This window comes from Callospermophilus lateralis, chromosome 16 (assembly GCF_048772815.1).
Source record: "Callospermophilus lateralis isolate mCalLat2 chromosome 16, mCalLat2.hap1, whole genome shotgun sequence".
Classification (NCBI taxonomy): domain Eukaryota; kingdom Metazoa; phylum Chordata; class Mammalia; order Rodentia; family Sciuridae; genus Callospermophilus; species Callospermophilus lateralis.
In genome coordinates this window covers 14,604,703-14,626,054 of record NC_135320.1, presented here as the reverse complement: position 1 = coordinate 14,626,054, position 21,352 = coordinate 14,604,703, and the positions used below count along the sequence as shown (strand labels likewise).

The window sequence follows — 21,352 nt, the reverse complement described above, 5'->3', positions numbered from 1 at the left end:
CCTTGGTTCCTGCACTGTAAATAAGCTCCCAGAATACAATCACATCCTCATAGGAAAAGTGGTGAGACATATATCCCTCCAACATTGGCACCTGTCCAAAATATTAATTAAGCCCAGGTGTTGGGTCTCCAAGAAAGGAAGGATGGAATGCCCCAGATAAAAAGATCTCATAGATCTTTTACAGTTACACAAGGTTTCAGAGCTAGCCTAAGCTCCCAATAGTAATAAGAGCATAATTTCTACAAGACATAAATTCTATATACCAAAGAACAAATTTAGAAATTAGAAAACACTAATGAGAATAATAGCATATATTGATCACTTAAATGTGTTTATCATTTAATCCTTAAAATAAACTTGAAAGATAATTACCCATGCAAATGTCACAGAGAAGTGAACTGAAATTTAGATATGAACTTCACTTTTTACAAGTTGAAGAAAATTTTTACATTGAAATTGATTGGTGAGTTGCAAATAGATTTTAATTAATCTTATCATGTAAACATAGCTGTCTTAGAAATTTCTACTTTGATCAATGTTTTCAAATAAAAATTGATGTCCAGAATAATAAGTTTATAAAGCTTTGATCAATCAAACATTATTTTTAAACTGAATTAATTTGGATTCATTTGAAATACTGTCAACAATTTGTGAGAATCCTTTGAACTTTGAGATCAAATTTAAATATGTTTTCCAAAAATAAATATGTACTAAAACTATCTTTTGGAAACAGTCCTCCAAGTTCCTCAACACTATATATAGATAAATTTGATTATTTTGTCAAAACATAATTTTGCCTTAGTTTATTCAGATACAAGTTCTAAAACACATTTTTTTTTAATGTGAAACACACATATCATCACATAAGTGTTCAAATTTACATTTTCCCTGAAAGTAGAAATGATATTACTAATTATTTTGTGTAAAAATCAGATGGCATTAAGGTTATCTTGTATGAATAACATAATTAAAGATATACATTATTTACTTTTTGAAATATTACTTCCTCTTACCTGCTGGTTTACAGGAAAGTTTCTGTTGATTTTTTTAATCTGAAATGATAAATAACAAATAAATAAATGAGTATAGTAAGGATAATGTAAGATCCCCCAAATTTTATGAGGATTGATATTTAGTACATTAATTATACTAACATTCTATCTAGATGCAATTAAATATGCAATTAAATCATTGCATATGAAACACCAATTTTAATTGACTATCATAATTACTCCAAATTTCATCATGTTTGAAAAATATTTGATAGTTTTTTCGTTTATGAAAAATCAAAGCCTGTTTCCAAACTGTGTTCAGTGATTGTCTATCAAAGATTGTAGAGAGAAATTTTCTGTATTTTGCAATTTTAAATCATATGCTATTCAATTTATTTTAATAGACAAGGGAATAGACAAAATGGAAATTCAACTCTAGACAAAAAAAGTATATTTTGAAATACTTCCAGCCAGGATCTCAACTACCGCACAACATTTACTTTAAGACAATTTAATGAACAACATTTTATAAGAAGTTAAATAAATCTTCAGAGGAAGCATTTCTTCTTGTGCTATATCATGGAAATAAACTGAAAACAAAATAAAAATGAATATCACTTTTAGTTAAATGACATAGATGATACGAAGTCTTTGTTCAAACATGCATTTGCTAATAGAAAATCAATTGTCACTTTCCATTTGATTTATATAGAAACAATGCTAAATCTATAGGGTCTACACTCACATCAAAGTAAGTACAGACTATTTTCACCTACTTTTTTGTTGTTGTTGTTGACTTACTTGCCCCCCCCCCCCCCCCCCCCCCCGCCCCTGCCCAATCCCTTCCTTTTTCATTGTCTCCTTTTGTCTTCCTGAGGCAATTCAGTAGAGATAGAAGACACAATTGGGTAACCATCAAATGTCTGATCTGTTATTACAGACCAACTGGCAATATATTTATTATTTAAAATGTTTAAAAAAAGAAAAATTGAAAATGCCCCAGTTTCATGTAGGATTATATATAGAACCCTATCCTTGCTACATGGTACTAATCATTTCAAAGTCCCCAGCCCATGATGACCTTGCTAAAAATCTCTAAAACTCCTAGCACACCTTGAGCTAAAATCAGAAATTTGGAAATATAATAGAAATAACTGATTCTTAAAAGAGATAATAGTGAATACTAATGGAACCATACTTTTTGCTAGCTCTTATAGCTTGTTTTAAAGACTTATAAAGTTCAATTAATATTTTATGTGAACACTTGAGTGTACTATCCTGCTTTTAAATTTTATTTTTTTTTAATCCCCAAACCAAAATTGGTCTGAATAATCATATTTGGAATCAGTCAGAGTGGTGCACACCTCTAATTCCAGCAACTCCAGGGGCTGAGACATGAGGATCACAAGGTCAAAGCCAGCTTCAGCAACTTATCCAGGCCCTAAGCAATTTAGCAAGACCCTGTCTCAAAAAATAAAAATAAAAAAAGTACTGGGAATGTGATTCAGTGGTTAAGTGCCCCTGAGTTCAATCCCTGGAATGATGAAAATAAATAATAATCATTTGAGAAATTTGAAAATTGGTAATATAGACAGGCATTGCCAGGCAGATGGTATGGGTAAGTGAAGCGGTTGACCACAGGAATTTTATCCTACTAGGCCACCCTCAGAAGAGTTCCTGCAATTGAAAGTATTACCCAGCAGTGGCCACTGTCTCTTCCCTCAGAGTATGTCCTAAACCATCAGCCTTATTTACCTGTCTAGAGCTGTTATATTGTGTTTGTTATCATTGTTTTTGTTTTTGTTATTTTTCTCTAGTAGTGAACTCATAGATAGGAACCTTGCAATCTTTATCCTTAAATAGTTTACAGCACTGGTATTGTATACCATTATTTATATATATATAAAAATATATATATAAACATTTTTTTTTCCTACCAGTTCTTGCATATTATCCAAGGATATAGGAGTAATTGAAATGGACAAAATATAAAATACACAGAAAGTTAAATAAAGAACATATTAACACCTAGAGAGGTGGAATGAATAAGAAGTGAAATATACCAACAACTTAGAATATTCTAAAAATAACAATAAAGAGTGCATAAAATATGTTTGAATAATTATTATATTGTCATAAGAAATTATTTCTAGACTTTTTCTAATATATTAAAGTGTAATAATGAGAGATAATAAAATGTAATAAAGCATTAATGATAGTGAATTATTAAAGAGCTAACATGATTAAAATTGAAAATACTAATAAGTTGTATTCCTCTTATTCAAACAATACCATCATAAACTTTCAGCTGCACCTTTCATTTTACTCTTTTATTTTAAGGCAAGGTCTTTTTGTGTTGCCTATGGTGCCTATTCTGGCCTCAAAGTCATGCCACTCCAGCCTCTGTCTCTTGAGCAGCTGGGATTACAGGCCTGCATCACTGCACCCACCTGCATACAGCCTCTTTATAACTGCTTCATGCCATATTTTTGAACAATTTATAGCATCCCAGGATTCTGAGTAAGTAAAAACATTCAGAGATAATAAGTCAATACTTTAAAACTGTTACCTGTGTATTAATAAAAATATTTGAAACAGAATAATAACTATTGTCCCCCAATTAAATCCATATACACCCAAATACATTTTAAACATAATTCCATTTTTTTCCTATAGCAAGTGGAGTAAAACTGTATAAAATATTCTATTTTCTAATTATTATACTACCATTTTCAAATAAAAGTACAGTTAAATATAGGAAAAGGTTGAAAACACATTGTAAACCCAAAATGCATTTGATAACCTAACCTATTACAGCTCAGCCACACAGTACAATACAGATTATCATACCCATATCATTAGCTCAGAAAAAGATCAAAAATCAAAATTGGAAGATATTTTCTACTAAATGCATACTACTATATGCCTTCAAAAAGTTGAAAATCCTAAATGAAGTAATTGCAAGTGGTGAAATATCCTAATGTTCATTAATTAGACAGTATATCATTTTTACATTCATAATTCTGAATTATAGATGAGTTCTTAATATAGAAAATACTAGAAATAATTTTTTGAAAAGCACCTGTTTTTATAATCATAAAATATCAAGAAGATAGCTTAACCTTAAAAAAATAAAAATGTTGAAAATATTTGACTTCAATTTCAATTTATTTTTAAAATGCCATTATTCATATTATTGATATAGTGTTAAGATAATTACATAGTAAAATATATACATACTATATCATTAAAATAAAATTTATTTATAAAATAAAGTTTTAAAAATTGCTGTTTTGAGAAACAACTTATTGTAAATTATGGAAATTCTAAATCATCTGCATCATTTTAAGGTTTTTCTTCAAATAAGAAAAATTAAAGATTTCCCAACAATTTTTTTTTAACTTCTTGGAAACTCATGATAATTATGTGGCATCTAGAACCAAAAATTATATTACAAATTGCTAAAAAATTAACATAATCTAAAATAAAATAAAGGTCATTCTACAAAAAAAGCATGCAATATAAAATACTACTCAATAAAATAGATTTAGATGAATGGAAGCCATGTTAATTGAGGCTGTTAGTCCAAAACAGAAGATAAGTCCATAAATTACATATTTATCTCTACTTGATTTCTTGGAAGACCATCATCACTTACTACCAGTTTATATACATATTTTTTGTGTGTATCCCAGATAGTAGACAAAGTCTCTGTCTATGAAAATTCCATATCTGTGACTTCAGTATCCATGTCTGCCTAATGAAACCCTTGTTTCCCAAACACATGTTCCACACTTCACACTGGATGAGAATGTTTCCAGTTCCAAGCACACTAAGTTATCTAGAAAGGTCAGAGTGACTCACTGGTGGACTAGCGCCCAGTGAGGCCAATGTCTGTCTAGCACAACACAGTACAGGACCACTCTAAGCGGGGAATCACAGCACTTTAGACTTCAGAACCAAGGTAGGTTCTGGATCACAAAAAAAGTAATTTTTTCTTTAATATGCATACTGATGCATTAACTTTCTAGTATTAAAGCAAACCTTAGCAATTATCTTTCCTATCAAACTATGTTTACACTAAATCCTAGAGGACCACAACTGTTCAGTTGTGTGCCGGGGCATTTCTGGGACAGCAATATTTTTTTCGTTTCCTTCTCCCAACAGTCACCTTGAGTAAGAGGGTCATATCTCAGAACTGTTTTATTTTGAGGCATAATATTTAAATGGTTACTGATAAAAACAATAATTTTATTCTGGAGACTATGTCTCTTTCTTCTATCTTTAGTTTATTTATAGCTATAGCAATTACTTTGACATTTGCATGGCTCTTTTTATGTGAACTCAGTGAAGATAGAGCTTATGTTGTTCCTCAGAATTTCTTATTTCCTTGGTGACCATGATTCCTTCTTAAACATAATTACATGAAGCAAGCATGTACATTTTGAACAATTTATATATTGTATACTACTTTGGGAAATTTTTCTCATATATGAATCACTCCCTTAAAAGAAGACTATTCCTTCTTTTTCTTACATAGATCAGATTTTAATTATATGTTGTCAAAACATATTGGCTACTCTGAATAGTGCTGATTTAAGCTAAAACTGGTAAAAAACAATTAATGCCCATGTAGCGATATAAGAAAACACAATTTATATTTCTTAATTTTTCAGGAAGCCCTCTTCAGCTTTTAATAAAAAAGTAATAAAGAGTCCTTGAATTCATACTAATAACTAAAGAATTAAGTAGAAAAATAAATAAGGGGAAATAGACGAATACCTCAGCCATATACATATTCTACCCACAATCAGGAGTTTAGAATTGGACTTTCTTTGGCTACCTTAACCAAACACATTTATTAAAAAAAAAAACAATGACATGTCTAGCCTCTTGAAATTATAGGCACCTTTTCAGATCCAAGGAGACTTCTCTGACCTCTGAGCAGGAAAACAAAATGCTCAGCATTTTGCTGGTAGTTCCAAGGGATTTATAGACACTTTGAAACATTAGAGAGACTGTCAGGAAGAAGAAAGTTAATACCATGGCACAGGAAACAAATCTGATTTGATCTGCTTGAATCGGGAAGTAAAATGAGTCATGACTGTCCTCCTTTAGAGAGTACAGCAGCAGAAAAGAACTAAGACTGAGAGGGTGTGTCCACAGCTAGAGGGCTCTGCGCCACCAAGAAGTTTTGATGCCAGAGTTATGTACAAACATAGGAATTAGTTCAATGACTTATGTACACTTTGAAAGAAGATATCTAGATTCAGGATGGTGTGGATTTACATAAAAGAAACAAAATCTAAGTATGGTGAAGTTCTTATTTTATTGAGTTATTATTTTATATATGTATATAGACATATATATATAATGGAAATCAGGTATCTTTAAAGCAGATATGAACTTATTTAGTTTTATGCTCCAATTGTGCTAAGTCAATGCTTCTTCACTCATTGGACATTCTTAGAATTATCTATGATTCCTTAGGACACTATAGGCCCTGTGACAGTGGAAATTCTGCTGCTGCTGTCTTTTAATCCCAAAGCACACATTTTAATTCTATGAATAACATCAAACATCAAGAAGAAAATTTAAAGGACACCTTGTGTAATATTTGCATAAATGACATTTATTAAAAATATCCCTACAAAATTAAGTCCATAGAACAATATTTACTTAAATGAGTCCTCCAGACTTGTTCAAAGTAAAAATATAAAGTGCTTTAATTTCTGCTTTTTCAAGGATAATAGTGAAACGTTTTCTTCTAAATGGGAATAGCAGTACCTCTGGTACATTGGACAGGCAGATATTTTCAAATATATAAAACACAGTACACACACACTTACCCCCACTCTCACCCCTTCCCCCAGATTATATTATGTATTTACAATGATAATAATTTAGGGATACCCATGAAGATTCCATGGTCAATTTAGACTCATTTCGTCTAATGGAATAAGTTGAGTTATCTTACTTTAAGACTAAAACATAGTAACCGAAACAGAATAATTTAAGTAAAATAAGGAGAGATGAAAGAAAGTAAATTGATCCTTTAAAGCTTATCACACTATGAAAAAAAAACTTAGAAAACTGATAGTTCTTTTCAACAATGTTGGCTTCAAGGGAAGTATTATGAAACTGTAAATTAGTGCTCCATTATTACTGGTCTTTCCTTGAGATTTTCCTCTAACTTAGCCTCATCTAACACTTTTTATTTTAATGTTTTTTTTTTAAAGATTTGTTTATACCTATTTAAACCTATTCATGAGGCCCCAGATTTTTTTATTCAATATATCAACACCCCAGTCCAAAAAATGCCTATGTCTCAGTAAATGTACAATAAATATTTGTTGAACAAATTAAAAGAGAGGACAGTTCAGTTAGAACAGTTGAACTTATACTTTTAAGATTTAACTTTGTCTTGAAAAAAGTCACTTAACAAGAAAAATAAATAAAATTTTAGTTTTGAATGTCTGTAGTACTTCTGATAGCTTCGAAACTTAGAGTATGTTCATCTCATGAATTGAAATGTGTTATGCTATCATATATAACTAATTAGAACTAATAAAAAAAAAACCTTAGAATTGATGCCTCTAAGTATTGGCAGGAATGCCTCATGATCAAAAGCATATGTGAATAATCTCATAGAAAGAATTGTTTATTGAGTAAGACAAAATATGGACCGAGACAGAGATATTAGGGTTTCACCTACCTGCCACTTTAGACCAACTCCTGAGGGAAAAGAAAATAAAACTCAATAAATTTGAAAGATACTAGGTGATGGGACCTTGAATTTTATTCCTCTGGTGCTCATGAAATTCTTATGTCAATCATGGTTTCAAAATGATAGAACAGAGATAACTAGGGAAAGTGCTTCAGCAAAAAAACATGAACATCCAAAATTTTGCATGTCTTCAGAAATATCTGGATTGGAGATACCGGTGGGGTCACATGCATCAGCAATATGTGCACCAGAGTCAAAAGATGGCACTCAGATCAGGAGGAAAAGACTTCACTGAAGAGTTCACAAAGACCTTTGATGCTTGATGTATGCAGGGAGAAAGGAAGAAAAAGGGGAAGAATAGTAGAATTTTTGTTTTCACTCCAAGCAGCTGAATTTGAAATGAGAAGTGACTGAGACATTAAGCATTGCCAATATTTCGGTATTCGTAGAAATGTCAAGTTAAATGCAATAGAATTTAATTGTGTTTCTCTTTTAGAAGAGACATTCTTCTGAAACACTAGAACTTATAGGAGTTCTTTTTATCAGCTCTTCATGATTTCTGTGAATGACCTATACCATTCAGTTATAGATGAGGTTTTGGAAATTTAGCTATCTCACTTTTAGTTTAACATAATAATTAGTACATCATAAAGGAAGGTACACATTCCTGTGAGTTTATGTAGTCTTAATAAAATGTCCCTACATTTTATAAAGAGTATTTCAAGTTAGCCCTACACCTGAATATCTTGCTTCTAAGCTAATATTTTTAAAAAAGAAAAATCTGAAATCAATCAATCCACATAAACAGAATAAAGGGGAAAAACACATCAATTGAAAAAGAAAGGAATTTGACAAGATTCAACACTCTTTCATGATAAAATCACTCAGAAAACTAGGAATAAAAGGAAACAATATCAAATTGAGAAAAATCATATGGGATAAACCCTCAACGTACACCACACTCAATGGTAGAAGACTGAATACTTTTCATATATAATCAGGGACAAGGCAAGAATGCCTATTTTTCACGACTATCATTCAACACACTTCTAGGAGTCTTAACAAACATAATGTTCATGGCTTGTAAAAATATTAATGCATAAATTTTTAAAGTTTCCACTGAAAACAGCTTAGAATTGTTTACTAATACAAAGTTGGATACAAAATCAAAACATAAAATAAATTGCATTTTATACACTAAAAATGAATAACCTGAAAAGAAAATTACCAATTTTCATTTGTAATATCAAGATAAATAAGATACTTAGAGTAATTTAAATCTAAAAGGTAAAAAAAAAATACAGTTTAGACTATAAAATACAATGAATAAATGGGAAGCTATTACATATTCATTCATTGTAAGGCTTACTATCATTAAGATGTTAATAGTCCCAAAGCAATCTATTTAAATATTCCATGTGATATCTATAAAAATCCCAGGGAGTATTTTTGCAGAAAAAGAACAACACTTCTTAAAATTTATATGGAATCTCAAGTGACCCTCAAATTGCCAAATAATCTCAAAAGAGAGGAATAGTACTGGAGGACTCATATGTTTTTTAATTTCAAATTTACTACTATAATAATCAAACCATTGGTATGGATCTAAAGATAGGCATACAGATCAATATAACAGTAGCCAAAAAAACCTCTCAATTATTTGGTACAATGGTTTTCAGCAAGGGTGTCAAGACCATTCAGTTGAAAAAAAGTATTTTCAGTAATGGTTCTGAGAAACTGGATCTACACATACCAAAAAATAAATTTGAGCCCTTTTCTTACAGTATATACAAAAATTAACGTAAGATAAATTCAAGTCCTAAAGCAAGCCCTAAATTAACAGTATTTTAGGATGCTGGTAATTTATATCTTACAAAAAAAATCAGAGAAGGAATAAAGTAACATGAAATTGCTGATAATTTCTCAAATAGATAAAGCTATTTAGTTATAGATTCAATACCTCCACATTTTGCATTCTCCTTAGTTAAAAACACAAAAACTGAAAAGAAAGAAATACCATTTAAAAAAAACAAGACTGAAAGACGACTCATGGAAAACAATATACCTGAAAATGTATGTATAAAGGTATACATAAATTTATGCGGTGCCTTATTTAGAAATATTTTACACAAATATTAAAAAATGAATGCTCTACTAGGTTCAGAGCTGAAAGACAGGTTCATGTTTGAAGAATGTAGAAAAGGAGATCGAGACTCACTTTTGGTTTGTTTCATGATGACTCACATTATTCCACTGCCAACCCTACATACTGGCAATACAGAATGTGTGCATGTGATCAAGGATACAGGAGTAGGAGCAGCAGCCTCACAGAAAAGCATCCAAACTTCAATCTGCAGACACCTGCAAGGTATGAGCACCCAACATGCATAACAGCCAAGTAAGAACCTCAAGCTTGCCACATTTAGATGTTGGGCATCGGGGTGTGGAGAAGGGTTGGAGTATGATTGGGCATGCAAGTGTTACCATTCAAGAGCCCACCCACAGAAGTCTTGTGTATGATGGCTCTTGTATGAAAGCTATGTCTATTGTTATCCTCACATTGTATAATCTTCATCATCAGACATGTTTTAGAAGTAGGTGAAATTGACCTTGTCATGGACTAATCAGATGCAAAGAAGGAACTTTCAATTGAAAAATTAATATATATATGCTATATAAAAATAAATATAAAAGTGGGATATTAAAGGAGCCCCAATAAAGGATCTTCTAATGAGATAAATATTTTAAGTGGGTTAACATTTTCACTATATAGTAAGCTTTAAAAATCATATTTGCTCTCTTGAAGATGCTTTGCTGCAGGATTGTGAATTCTGATCGACTTAATTGTAGAGTCAAACTCAATTTCTGGGGCACAGGGCACTAAACAAACAAAACAAAACACGACAAAACAGGAAAGTCACTTAAAAAAGACTCAAAAATGTGCAAAAAAATGTGTGAAATGTCACTACTATATTACATATTATATGTGAGCAAAATGGGCACATTAAAATGATAATGTAATATCAATCAAGTAAATATCAAATATAGAATAGTATATTAATATTCAAATATCTAATTAAGTACATTAATACATTTAACATTTTTATCACTTTTTAAGAAGTCAATCTAGCTTAATGAGAATAAAAAATTGTTTATAATCTTAATTTTTATATATTTAGAGTAAGAAGTAGTCAGCAATGTTTTCACTTAATAGAGCAAAAAAAATTTATAGACCTCTATTATATAAATGACAAATTTTAAATGACTTGTGTGTTTAATATTATTCCCATCATAAATTTTATATGAACAGCAAAACTTCTATTAATCCATTAAAACTGGGTAATCTCAGGACATAACTGTTCCTGTAGGAAAAGGCGTATGATTAAATGTTAACTGAACAAAGAATAATTCCATATGCACATGAGGATGGTAATTTTGTTCTAGATGTGTGAATAAAAATATGCATTTTAAATGTATATGTAAGATACATACTCATAAATGTACTAGCAAATAAACATACCACTATATTGCTATATATTTCAGTTTTATATTCTTCAGTACTTTATTAAATTTCTAAAAAGAACACAAAGGAGGTATATATTTTAAAATCTTTCACTAGGGAGGAAGGGAACACAGGGCGGATGGGGAGGGATTCAGGTACCTCAGGTGTGGTTAGCAGTCTGGAGAGATTTTGCTAGGACCCTGCATGTTCTGTGGGCCACTGCAGTAGTCTGGGAGCCTGTTAACTTGACCCAATCATGAGGGCAAATTTGGGGAACTCTGCTGGATGGACTGTTAACAGGTGGCACGGAAATCTCAGTGTTGCTGGGAATCGCTAACACAACAGGAGGAGCCCTCCATTCTGGTGAGGCTAGGATCCTCTCAAAGAAGCCTAGCTGCCCGGTTGGCAGGGTTCACAGATACAACAGGCTTTGGGAAAAGGATTCCTACTTTTCTGTTTCTACATTTCAAAGTGGAAGTTTATTGGGCCCACGCACAATCCAAGCTCGAATAAATAAAATATATGCATTTAAAAAATATTTTACTAACTCCAGTTAAATGGATTTCATGCTTTACTTTCTAGAAAACAATATGTTCAAAAGATATAAAAGTCCAGTAAGGATATTCAGATAAATTCTAACAAAAGGTGAGATTTGAGTAATAGTTTAAAGGAAAGAATAAACCAAATACCCAACATGATATGAATCTTTATATTTTAGGTGAAAATGGAATTATAAAGAAATTAATTTTTTAGGTTTATACTATGACTGATAACAGTACTTACTGAACATAACATAGCTATTAATTTTAAAAGTAGGATTCTCCTACTTTATTAAGCATTTTCAGTATTCTTACTTTTTTAAAATTTTATTCTGTTTTACATTAGCGAATTTTTAATAGAAATCCCTGGTATTATAGTAAGTTTTGTATATAATTAAACATTTTGAAACTATTAAATGCAAAAATATATTTCTATATTATTAAAATCTTAAGTTCAATAGGAACTTTTTCCATTATAGAAATTTCATTGCAACTTTGAAGTTAAATTTTGAGTATTCTGGCTGGACACAGTGGCCCATGCCTGTGATCCCAGTGATTCAGAAGACTGAGGTAGGAGGACCACAAGTTCCAGGCAAGGAACAGCAACTTAGTGAGGCCCTAAGCAACTTAATGAGACCATATCTCAAAATTTAAAGTAATAACGATTTTTTTTTTTTAAAAAGGGCTGGGAATGTGGCTCAGAGGTTAACTGTCCCTGGGTTTAATCCCTAGTAGAAAAAAAAAGAAAGAAAAAATTTGAGTAGTCTGTTTCAAAAATATGGGGGGAAATATGAAGTTATGGAAAATTTATATTATAAAATACTTTTCATAAATATCTTTCAATTAAGAACTGAACTTATAATGAAAATTTTAATGTCTTGCAAATTACTCAACATTTACAGATTGTATTATTGCCATAATTGAACATCTGCTTAGATATTCTAAATAATATTCACATTAGCAACATCCCAGGAGAAAGACAAATATTTGTCCTTTTTTTTCCCTCTAAAACCCATTTCATTATATGTTAGTAATGAAAACCTGTTAAGGAAATTTTAATTATTATAGATTCATAAATTTAGGATAATTGTACTACTAGATATAATAAAATTTTGTTTGAAAGTAATTGATTAAAAATGAATCTTGGAAGGTGGTGTTCACATTTATTGTGAATAGTGCCCTGTATCTTTATTTATTTATTTTTTTAATTGTGCACAATTGCAGCACAACTTTTCATTTCTCTGGCTGTACACGATATGTGCAGTCATACATGTGCCTATAGTAATGATGTCCATCTCATTCCACCACCTTTTCTGCCCCATCCTCCCTTCCCCCACCCCCCTTTGCCTAATCACAGTTCCTCCAGTTTTCCCTTGCACCGCCCCCCCCCCCCATTATGGATCAGCATCCACTTATCAGAGAGAACATTCCACCTTTGGGTTTGGGGATTAGCTTACTTTGCTTAGCATAATATTCTCCAGCTCCGTCCATTTAACTGCAAATGGCATAATTTTATTCCCTTTTATTGCTGAGTAATATTCCATTGCACATATATAAGACACTTTTTTTTACCCATCCATCTATTGAAGGGTATCTAGGTTGATTGCACAGTTTAGCTATTGTGAATTGAGCTGATGTAAAATACCAATGTTGCTGCATTATTATAGTATGCTGATTTTAAGTCCTTTGGGTATAAACTGAGGAGTGGAATAACTGGATCAAATGGTGTTCCATTTCAAGTTTTCTAAGGAATCTCCATACTGCTTTCCAGATTGGTTGCACCAATTTGCAGTTCCACTAGCAATGTATTTGTATGCCTTTTCCCCACATCCTCTCCAACACTTATTGCTTGTATTCTTGATAACTGGCATTCTGACTGGCATGAGATTAAATCATATAATGGTTTTGATTTGCATTTCTCTAATTGCTAGAGATGTTGAACATTTTTCATATGTTTGTTGACTGATTGCATATATTCTTCTGAGAAGTGTCTGTTCAGCTCCTTACCCCATTTATTGATTGAATTATTTGTTTTTTAGGTGTTAAGTTTTTAAGTTCTTTATATATCCTGGAGATTAGTGCTCTATCTGACATGACTGTGGCAAAAATTTGCTCCCAAAATGTAGGCTCTTTCTCTCACCTCAGTGATTGTTTATTTTGCTGAGAAGAAGCTTTTTAGTTTGAATCCATCTCATTTATTGATTCTTGATTTATTTCTTGTGTTTTAGGAGTCTTGTTAAAGAAGTCAAGGCCTAATTTAACGTGATAGGCCTACTTCTTCATCTATTAGGTTCAAGCTCTCTGATATAATTCCTAGGTCCTCGATCGAGTTTTGTGCATGGTGAGAGATAAGGGTTTAGTATCATTTTGCTGCATATGGACTTCCAGTTTTCCCAGCACCATTTGTTGAAGAGGCTATTGTTTCTCCAATGTATGTGTTTGGCACCTTTGTCTAGTATGAGATAACTGTATTTATGTAGGTTTGTCTCTGTCTTCTATTCTGTCCCATTGTACAGAATACAAGTGTATCTTGGTGCCGATACCATGCCATTTCTGTTACTATATCTTTGTAGTATAGATTAAGGTCTCGTATTGTGATGCCTCTTGCTTCACTCTTCTTGCTAAGGATTTGGGTCTTTGGCTATTTTGGGTCTCTTATTTTTCCAAGTGAATTTCATGATTGTTTTTTTCTATTTCTATAAGGAATGACGTTGGGATTTTAATTGGAATCACATTGAATCTATATAGCACATTAGGTATCATGGCCATTTTCACAATATTAATTCTGCCTATCCAAGAGCATGGGAGATCTTTCCATCTTCTAAGATCTTCTTCAATTTCTTTCTTTAGTATTCTGTAGTTTTCATTGTAGAGGTCTTTCACTAAGTTGATTCCCAAGTATTTTATTTTATTTATTTTTTGTTATCATGCAAATTTATTATTGAGATTTTCTTTTAAATATTTCTCTTACTATATTAGAAACTTGGTTTTTTTTTTTCATTTTACACAATTTCATCACAACTGTTCATTTCTCAGATTTTACAGGATGTAGTATCACACCAAAAGAGCAGCCACACATGTACCTAGGGTAATAATGTCCATGTCATTCCACCATCTTTCCTGCCCCCATACCCCCTCTCCTCCACCCTCTTTGCCCAAACAAAATTCCTCCATTTTTCCCATGCCCCTCCACCCATTACAGATCAGCATCCATTTATCAGAAAGAACATTACACCTTTGCGTTTGGGGGATTGGCTTACTTCATTTAGCATGATATTCTCCCACTCTGTCCATTTACCTGCAAATGCCATAATTTTATTCTGTTTTATTGCTGAGTAACATTTCATTGTCTCTATATTCCACAGTTTCTTTATTCGTTCATCTATTGAAGGTCATCTAGGTTGGTTCCACACTTTAGCTATTGTGAATTGAGAGCTGATATAAACATTGATGTGGCTGCATTACTATAGTATCCTGATTTTAAGTCCTTTGGGTATAGACTGAAGAGTGGAATAGCTGGGTCAAATGGCGGTTCTATTCCAAGTTTTCTAAGGAATCTCCATTCTGCTTTACTTTTAGGCTATTGTGAATGGAATAGTTTTCCTAATTTCTCTTTCACAGGATTCATCACTGATATATACAAATACATTTGTTTTATGGGTATTGATTTTCTATCCTGAATTCATTTATTAATTCTAGAAGTTTTCTGATGGAGTTTTTTGGATTCTCTAAGTATAGAATCATGTCATCAGCAAATAATGATAGCTTGAGTTCTTCTTTTTGTACTTGAATCTCTTTAATTTCGTTCCTCTAATTGCTCTGACTAGAGTTTCAAGGGCTATGTTAAATAAAAGTGTTGAAAGAGGGCATCCCTGTCTTGTTCCAGTTTTTAGAGAGAATTCTTCCAGTTTTTCTTCATTTAGAATGATGTTCGCCTTGTGTTTAGCATAGATAGCTTTTATAATGTTAAGGTATGTTCCTACTATCCCTAGTTTTTCTAGTATTTTGAACATGAAAGGGTGCTATATCTTGTCAAATGCTTTATCTGCATCAATTGATACAATCATATGATTCTTATCTTTAAGACTATTGATGTGATAAATTATATTTGTTGATTAGTATGTTGAAAAAACCTTGCATCCTTGAAATGGATGAACCCCACTTAATCATGGTACACTATATTTTTAATGTTTCTGTATGCGATTTAACATAATTTTATTGAGAATTTCTGCATCTATGTTCATCAGGGATATTGGTCTGAAATTTTCTTTCCTTGATGTCTCTGTCTGGTTTTGTTATCAGGATGATACTAACTTCATATAATGAGTTCAAAACAGTTCCTTCCTTTTCTATTTCATGCAATAATTTAAAGAGTATTGGTATTAATTCTTCTTTGTAGGTCTTGTAGAACTCAGCTTTGAATCCATCTGGTCCAGGGTTTTTCTTGGTTGGTAGACTTTTGATGGTGTCTTGTATTTCCTTGCTCGAAATTGATCTGTTTAAATTGTGTGTGTCCTCTTCACTCAGTTTGGGTTGATCATATGCCTCTAGAAATCTGTTAGTATCTTTGAGGTTTTCTGTTTCACTGGAGTATAAATTTTCAAATAGTTTCTAATTGTCTTCTGTATTTCAACAGTGTCTGTTTTGATACTTCCTTTTTCATCATGAACATTAGTAATTTTAGTTTTCTCCTTTTTTAAATTAGGTTGGCTAAGGGTTTATTAATTTTATTTATTTTTTCATAAACCCAACTTTTTTGTCATTTCTTTGAATTATTTCTTTTGTTTCAATTTCATTGATTCCTTCCCTGATTTTAAATATTGCCTGTCTTCTACCACCCTTGGTGTTTGTTTGTTCTTCTTTTTCTAGGGCTTTGAAATGTAATCTCAGGTCATTTGGTTGACTTTTTCTTCTTTTAATGAATGAACTTAATGCAATAAACTTTCCTCTTAGCACTGCCTTCATAATGCCCCAGAAATGTTGATAAATTGTATCAAAGTTCTCATTTACCTCAAAGAATATTTTTACCTCCTCCCTGATGTCTTCTGTTATCCATGCATCATTCAATAGCATATTATTTACTCTCCAGGTGTTGAAGTAGCTTCTACTCTTTATTTTTATCAATGATTTCTAATTTCATTCCATTATGTTCAGATAGAATAAAGGGTATTATCTCTTTTTTTTGTGTGTGTGTGTATTTGCTAAGACTTGCTTTGTAGCATAACATATGGTCTATTTTGGAGAACGTTCTATGTGCTACTGAGAAGAAAGTGTATTCACTCATTGATGGATTGAATATTCTATATATGTCTCTTAAGTCTAAATTATTGTCTTATTTAGTTTCTGTGGTTTCTTTTTTCAGTTCTTGTTTGGAAGATCTATTCAGTGGTGAGAGATGTGTATTATAGTCACCCAGTATTATTGTGTTCTGGTCTATTTGATTTTTTTAGTTGAGAAGGGTTTGTTTGATATACATAGATGCCCTCCCCCCTATTTTGGGGGACATAGATATTTATGATTGTTATGTATGATTGATGTATGAATCCCTTAAGCAGTATGAAAAGTCCTTCTTTATCCCTTTGCAGGAGCTTTGGTTTGAAGTCCACTTTATCTGATAGGAGGATGGAAACCCCTGCTTGTTTACATGGTTCAGGTGAGTGGTATGTTTTTTTCTACCCTTTCACCTTCAGACTGTGGATGTCTTTTCATGTGAGATGACTCTCATGAAGGCAGAATCTTGTAGGGTCTTCTTTTTAAATTCAAAGTGTCAGTCTATGTCTTTTAATTGATGAGTTTAGGCCAATCACCTTCAGGGTTATTATTGAAGTATGATTTGTATTCCCGAATATTTGGGTTATTTTAGGTTTTTAACTTGATTGGGTTTCTCCTTTGATTGGCCTTTCCTCCCTTTGCTGATTTTCATTGTTGTTTTTTTTTTTTTAATTTCCTCCTTCTGGAATTCTTTGCTCTTCTGCAGAATTTCTTCTAAACTTTTGCGTATTAGGAAAGGTTTTTATTTTGTGATCAAATCTGAAGCTTAACTTTTCTGGATGTAAGATTCTCGGTTGGCATCCATTTTCTTTCAGAGCTTGGTATATGCTGTTCCAGGATCTCCTGGCTTTGAGGGTATGGGTTGAAAAATCTGCTGAGATCCAAATTGGTCTCCCCCATATGTGATCCAATTCCTCTCTCTTGTTGCCTTTAAGATTCTATCCTTATTCTTATATCTAGGCATTTTCATTATAATGTACCATGGTGTGCATCTGTTGTAATTTTGAACATTTGGTGTCTTGTAAGCCTCTTGCATTTGGTTTTCCAATTCATTCTTCATGTTTGGGAAATCTTCTGATATTATTTCATTGAATAGATTGTGCATTCCTTTGGTTTGAATCCCTGTGCCTTCCTCTATCCCAATAAATCTTAGATTTGGTCTTTTAATGCTATCCCTAATTCTTGGATGTTCTGTTCATGGTTTCTTACCATCTTCGCTGTGTGGTCAACTTTATTTTCAAGATCGTTTATTTTTTTTCTTCATTATCTGATGCTCTGCCTTCCAAGTGATCTAGTCTATTGGTGATCCTTTCTATTGAGGTTTTTATTTGGTTTATTGTTTCCTTCCTTTCAAGGATTTCTGATTGTTTTTGTTTGTTTGTTTTAAGAATTTTTCATTCTTGAAGTAACCTTTTGATACTTGTATTTGCTCCCTTATTTCTTTGTGTGATCAATGGATGCCTGTATTTGCTCTCTTATCTTGTTGGACTGAACAATTTTTGCCTGTATTTGCTTTCTTATGCCACTCTTTAATTCACAGATTATTTTAACTATGTCCATTGTGAACTCCTTCTCTGACATTTTATCAACTGCACTGTCAAAAGATTCTATTGTTGTGGTATCTTAGTTTCTTAGGGGCACTTTCTTCTTTATTTTTTCATGTTGTCCATGTGTTTTCCTTTCTTGTAGGGTGGCTCTTACCCTAAGATCTTGTAGTGTCCCTTCAGATTACCCATACCTTACCTAGGTGTTGGGCTTCCAGTCCCCTGCGAGTTTTCCAATATGGAGGCTACTGCAACTAAATGTGACAGCAGCAATAGCGAAAGTAACTCAAGATAGCAGTGGGGGTGTTCCAAGAAGGATGAAACCACTTTCATATATGGGGCTGAAAGGGTGGGCCTTTCAATGGCTTTGGGCTGCCTGTTTGGAGACACAGCTGACTCTAGGTCCTATCTGTTGTTCTAAGGTAGAGGCTAAATCCAGAGGGCTAATGGCAATGGCTGCAATGTCCCAAGATGAAGGCAGGCTGGGAGACAAACTTATTGCTAAATAGGAAGCCCCAATGTGATCCTCTGCTCTGTGCAGGGGTGTTGCTGGGCCTGGGATCTCACACAGGTCAGCAGGGACAGTCCTGGGCCTGACCTGAGCCTGGGCTCTTACACAGTGTGAGCAGGCGATCCTAGACCTGGGTTGATGGGGGCAGTACTAGGCCTGGTCTTGGGCTCTTGCATGGATCTGCCCTATATCTTTGAATCCATGAATTTTTTTTTTTTTTTATTTAATGTTTAGTAGCATCGACTTTATCCAGAAACTTAACCATGATCTAGATATCTTTTGACCCACAGAGAAGTACATAAGGATATTCAAAGTTATCTTTTAAAATTGTCCCTTTCCTAAGTTAAATTCCTTTAGGTTTTTTTTTTTTTTCCCACTTAATTAAATGTGGCCTGGTGGTTATTCTATCAGTGTGTTCAAAGGCTGAGACAGGAAGATTCCAAGTTCAAGGCCAGCTTCAGAAACACAGCGAGGACTTAAGTAACTTAATGAGACTCAGTCTCAAAATAAAAAGTAAAAAGAGTTGGGAATGTGGCTTACTGTAAAATTGTCCCTGTGTTAAATCCAGAGTACTCAAAAAAAAAAAAAAAAAAAAAAAAAAAAGGGTTGGCTGTTGAATGGAGATCTTACATATTAAAAATTTATCCTAACTCTGTTCACCTTTTAATTTAAAATTTTATATACAAGTCAATTTGATGACTGGAATGTGTGCTCTCCAAACGGATGATGTTGACCCTAATAACAAAGCATATTTTCACAAAAAAAATCAATTTTGAAGACTTAACCAAGAAAATTATTCTTAGAGAAGCAAGAAACATGCCTGCAATTTCCTTTGAGATGCATGGCCACTACTTTTTAACAGATGTGTGAGGTCCTGGAGAGATCAATACTCTGCAGATATAAATTTACCCAATGATGAATGATATCCATGTGTGGGCACATCATGACAATATATCCATTCTGTAGCTGCTGATAACACTCAGCATTTCCATTTAAAGGCAAGACTCAAAAATGGTTTTTGCTTTAGGAGCTCCCAGATCAACTCATATTTTTTATCTATTCCTTTCTCATGTCCTTTACCTTTGTTATTTTCTATGGCTGGATGCAAAAATATAAAAGCATGCCACATTTCTTTTAAAAGCACATCTACTAACTATAAGTAAGTATTTTAAGATGATTACATATTATATTTGAATGAACTTCCTTAAATTTTATTTTTCCTAGCACAATCATTTTTTTAATTCTAAGTCATCATTAAAATACACACACATAACACACACACACACACACACACTATTTTTGTGACCATGCACAGATATCTAAGTTCATATGTTCAGTACTGAAACCCTCATTGGCTATGAATTCTTCAAGCATCAGAAGCAACTATAAGCTAAATATATACTTACTATCCTCAAGAACTCCTTGGTACCACTTGTAAAACAAACTACAACAAATAATGTTAAGTATGATGAGTCTTATAATAGTTTATTACAGAAGAACTGAAAAAGAAAAAAAATGACTGTAGGGAAGGGTGTAGCTGCACAGAGTTATTATCATGGGCCTCAGAAAATGATAAAAATAACTTAAACCTGTCAGTATTAATCACTCATAGGTGAACAAAATAGCTCTATCATTGCTAAGTTATTATTCAGTATTCTAAGTAAAGGAAATTCAGTCCTTTTAGATAACAACTCAGGAGAGACCTTCAGGTGTGATATATGTGACCACTTTACTCCCTACTCAGGTATTTAGATTTGAAGCTCCATTGTATAATTAAAGGGACCTAAAATACCCTTGATTCAGCAAACGCAATCCCAAAATGATTTCCTACATAATTTCCTTGCAGCTCTTCATCTGTCTACTTAGTGCCATTTACATGTTCTCTTAAACACCATGCTGTATAGTTAGAATCGACCAAATATGGAATGCTCAGCACCCTGTCATGAACATCTAACAGTAAAAGGTACTTCCCTCGTCTTACTTCCTTACCACTGGAGTATGAGACAAAGTCACATGTTAAAAATGTGTGGAGGAAAGGTATGTTGAGGGAAGGTGATCAGTCCCAAGGAAGAAAGAGGAAAAGGTAGAAGCAAGGCAGGCCAACAAGAAGCTAACAGAGAGGGGCCTGAGTCACCAAGCTGGCCACTACTGCTCCATAAAACACTTTTGGATGTTCACTCAAGTGTGATATGTCTACAGGTCACTGCTGCATTTCCAAATCAAGAGCTCTGCTGGTGAGCAAGGCTGAACAATGTACTAACTAGCT

General features: G+C 32.8%; 1 protein-coding gene across 2 annotated transcripts in view; it reads right to left on the bottom strand.

Moving 5' to 3' along the window:
* Positions 1-21,352, bottom strand: part of Sntg1 (syntrophin gamma 1) — a 317,747-nt gene that overhangs the window by 175,715 nt on the left and 120,680 nt on the right. For both annotated transcript variants that reach the window (XM_076836043.1, XM_076836044.1), the window contains exon 11: positions 1,014-1,052. In XM_076836043.1, coding sequence (XP_076692158.1) covers positions 1,014-1,052 — 39 coding nt within the window. The remainder of the gene's footprint in view (positions 1-1,013; positions 1,053-21,352) is intronic.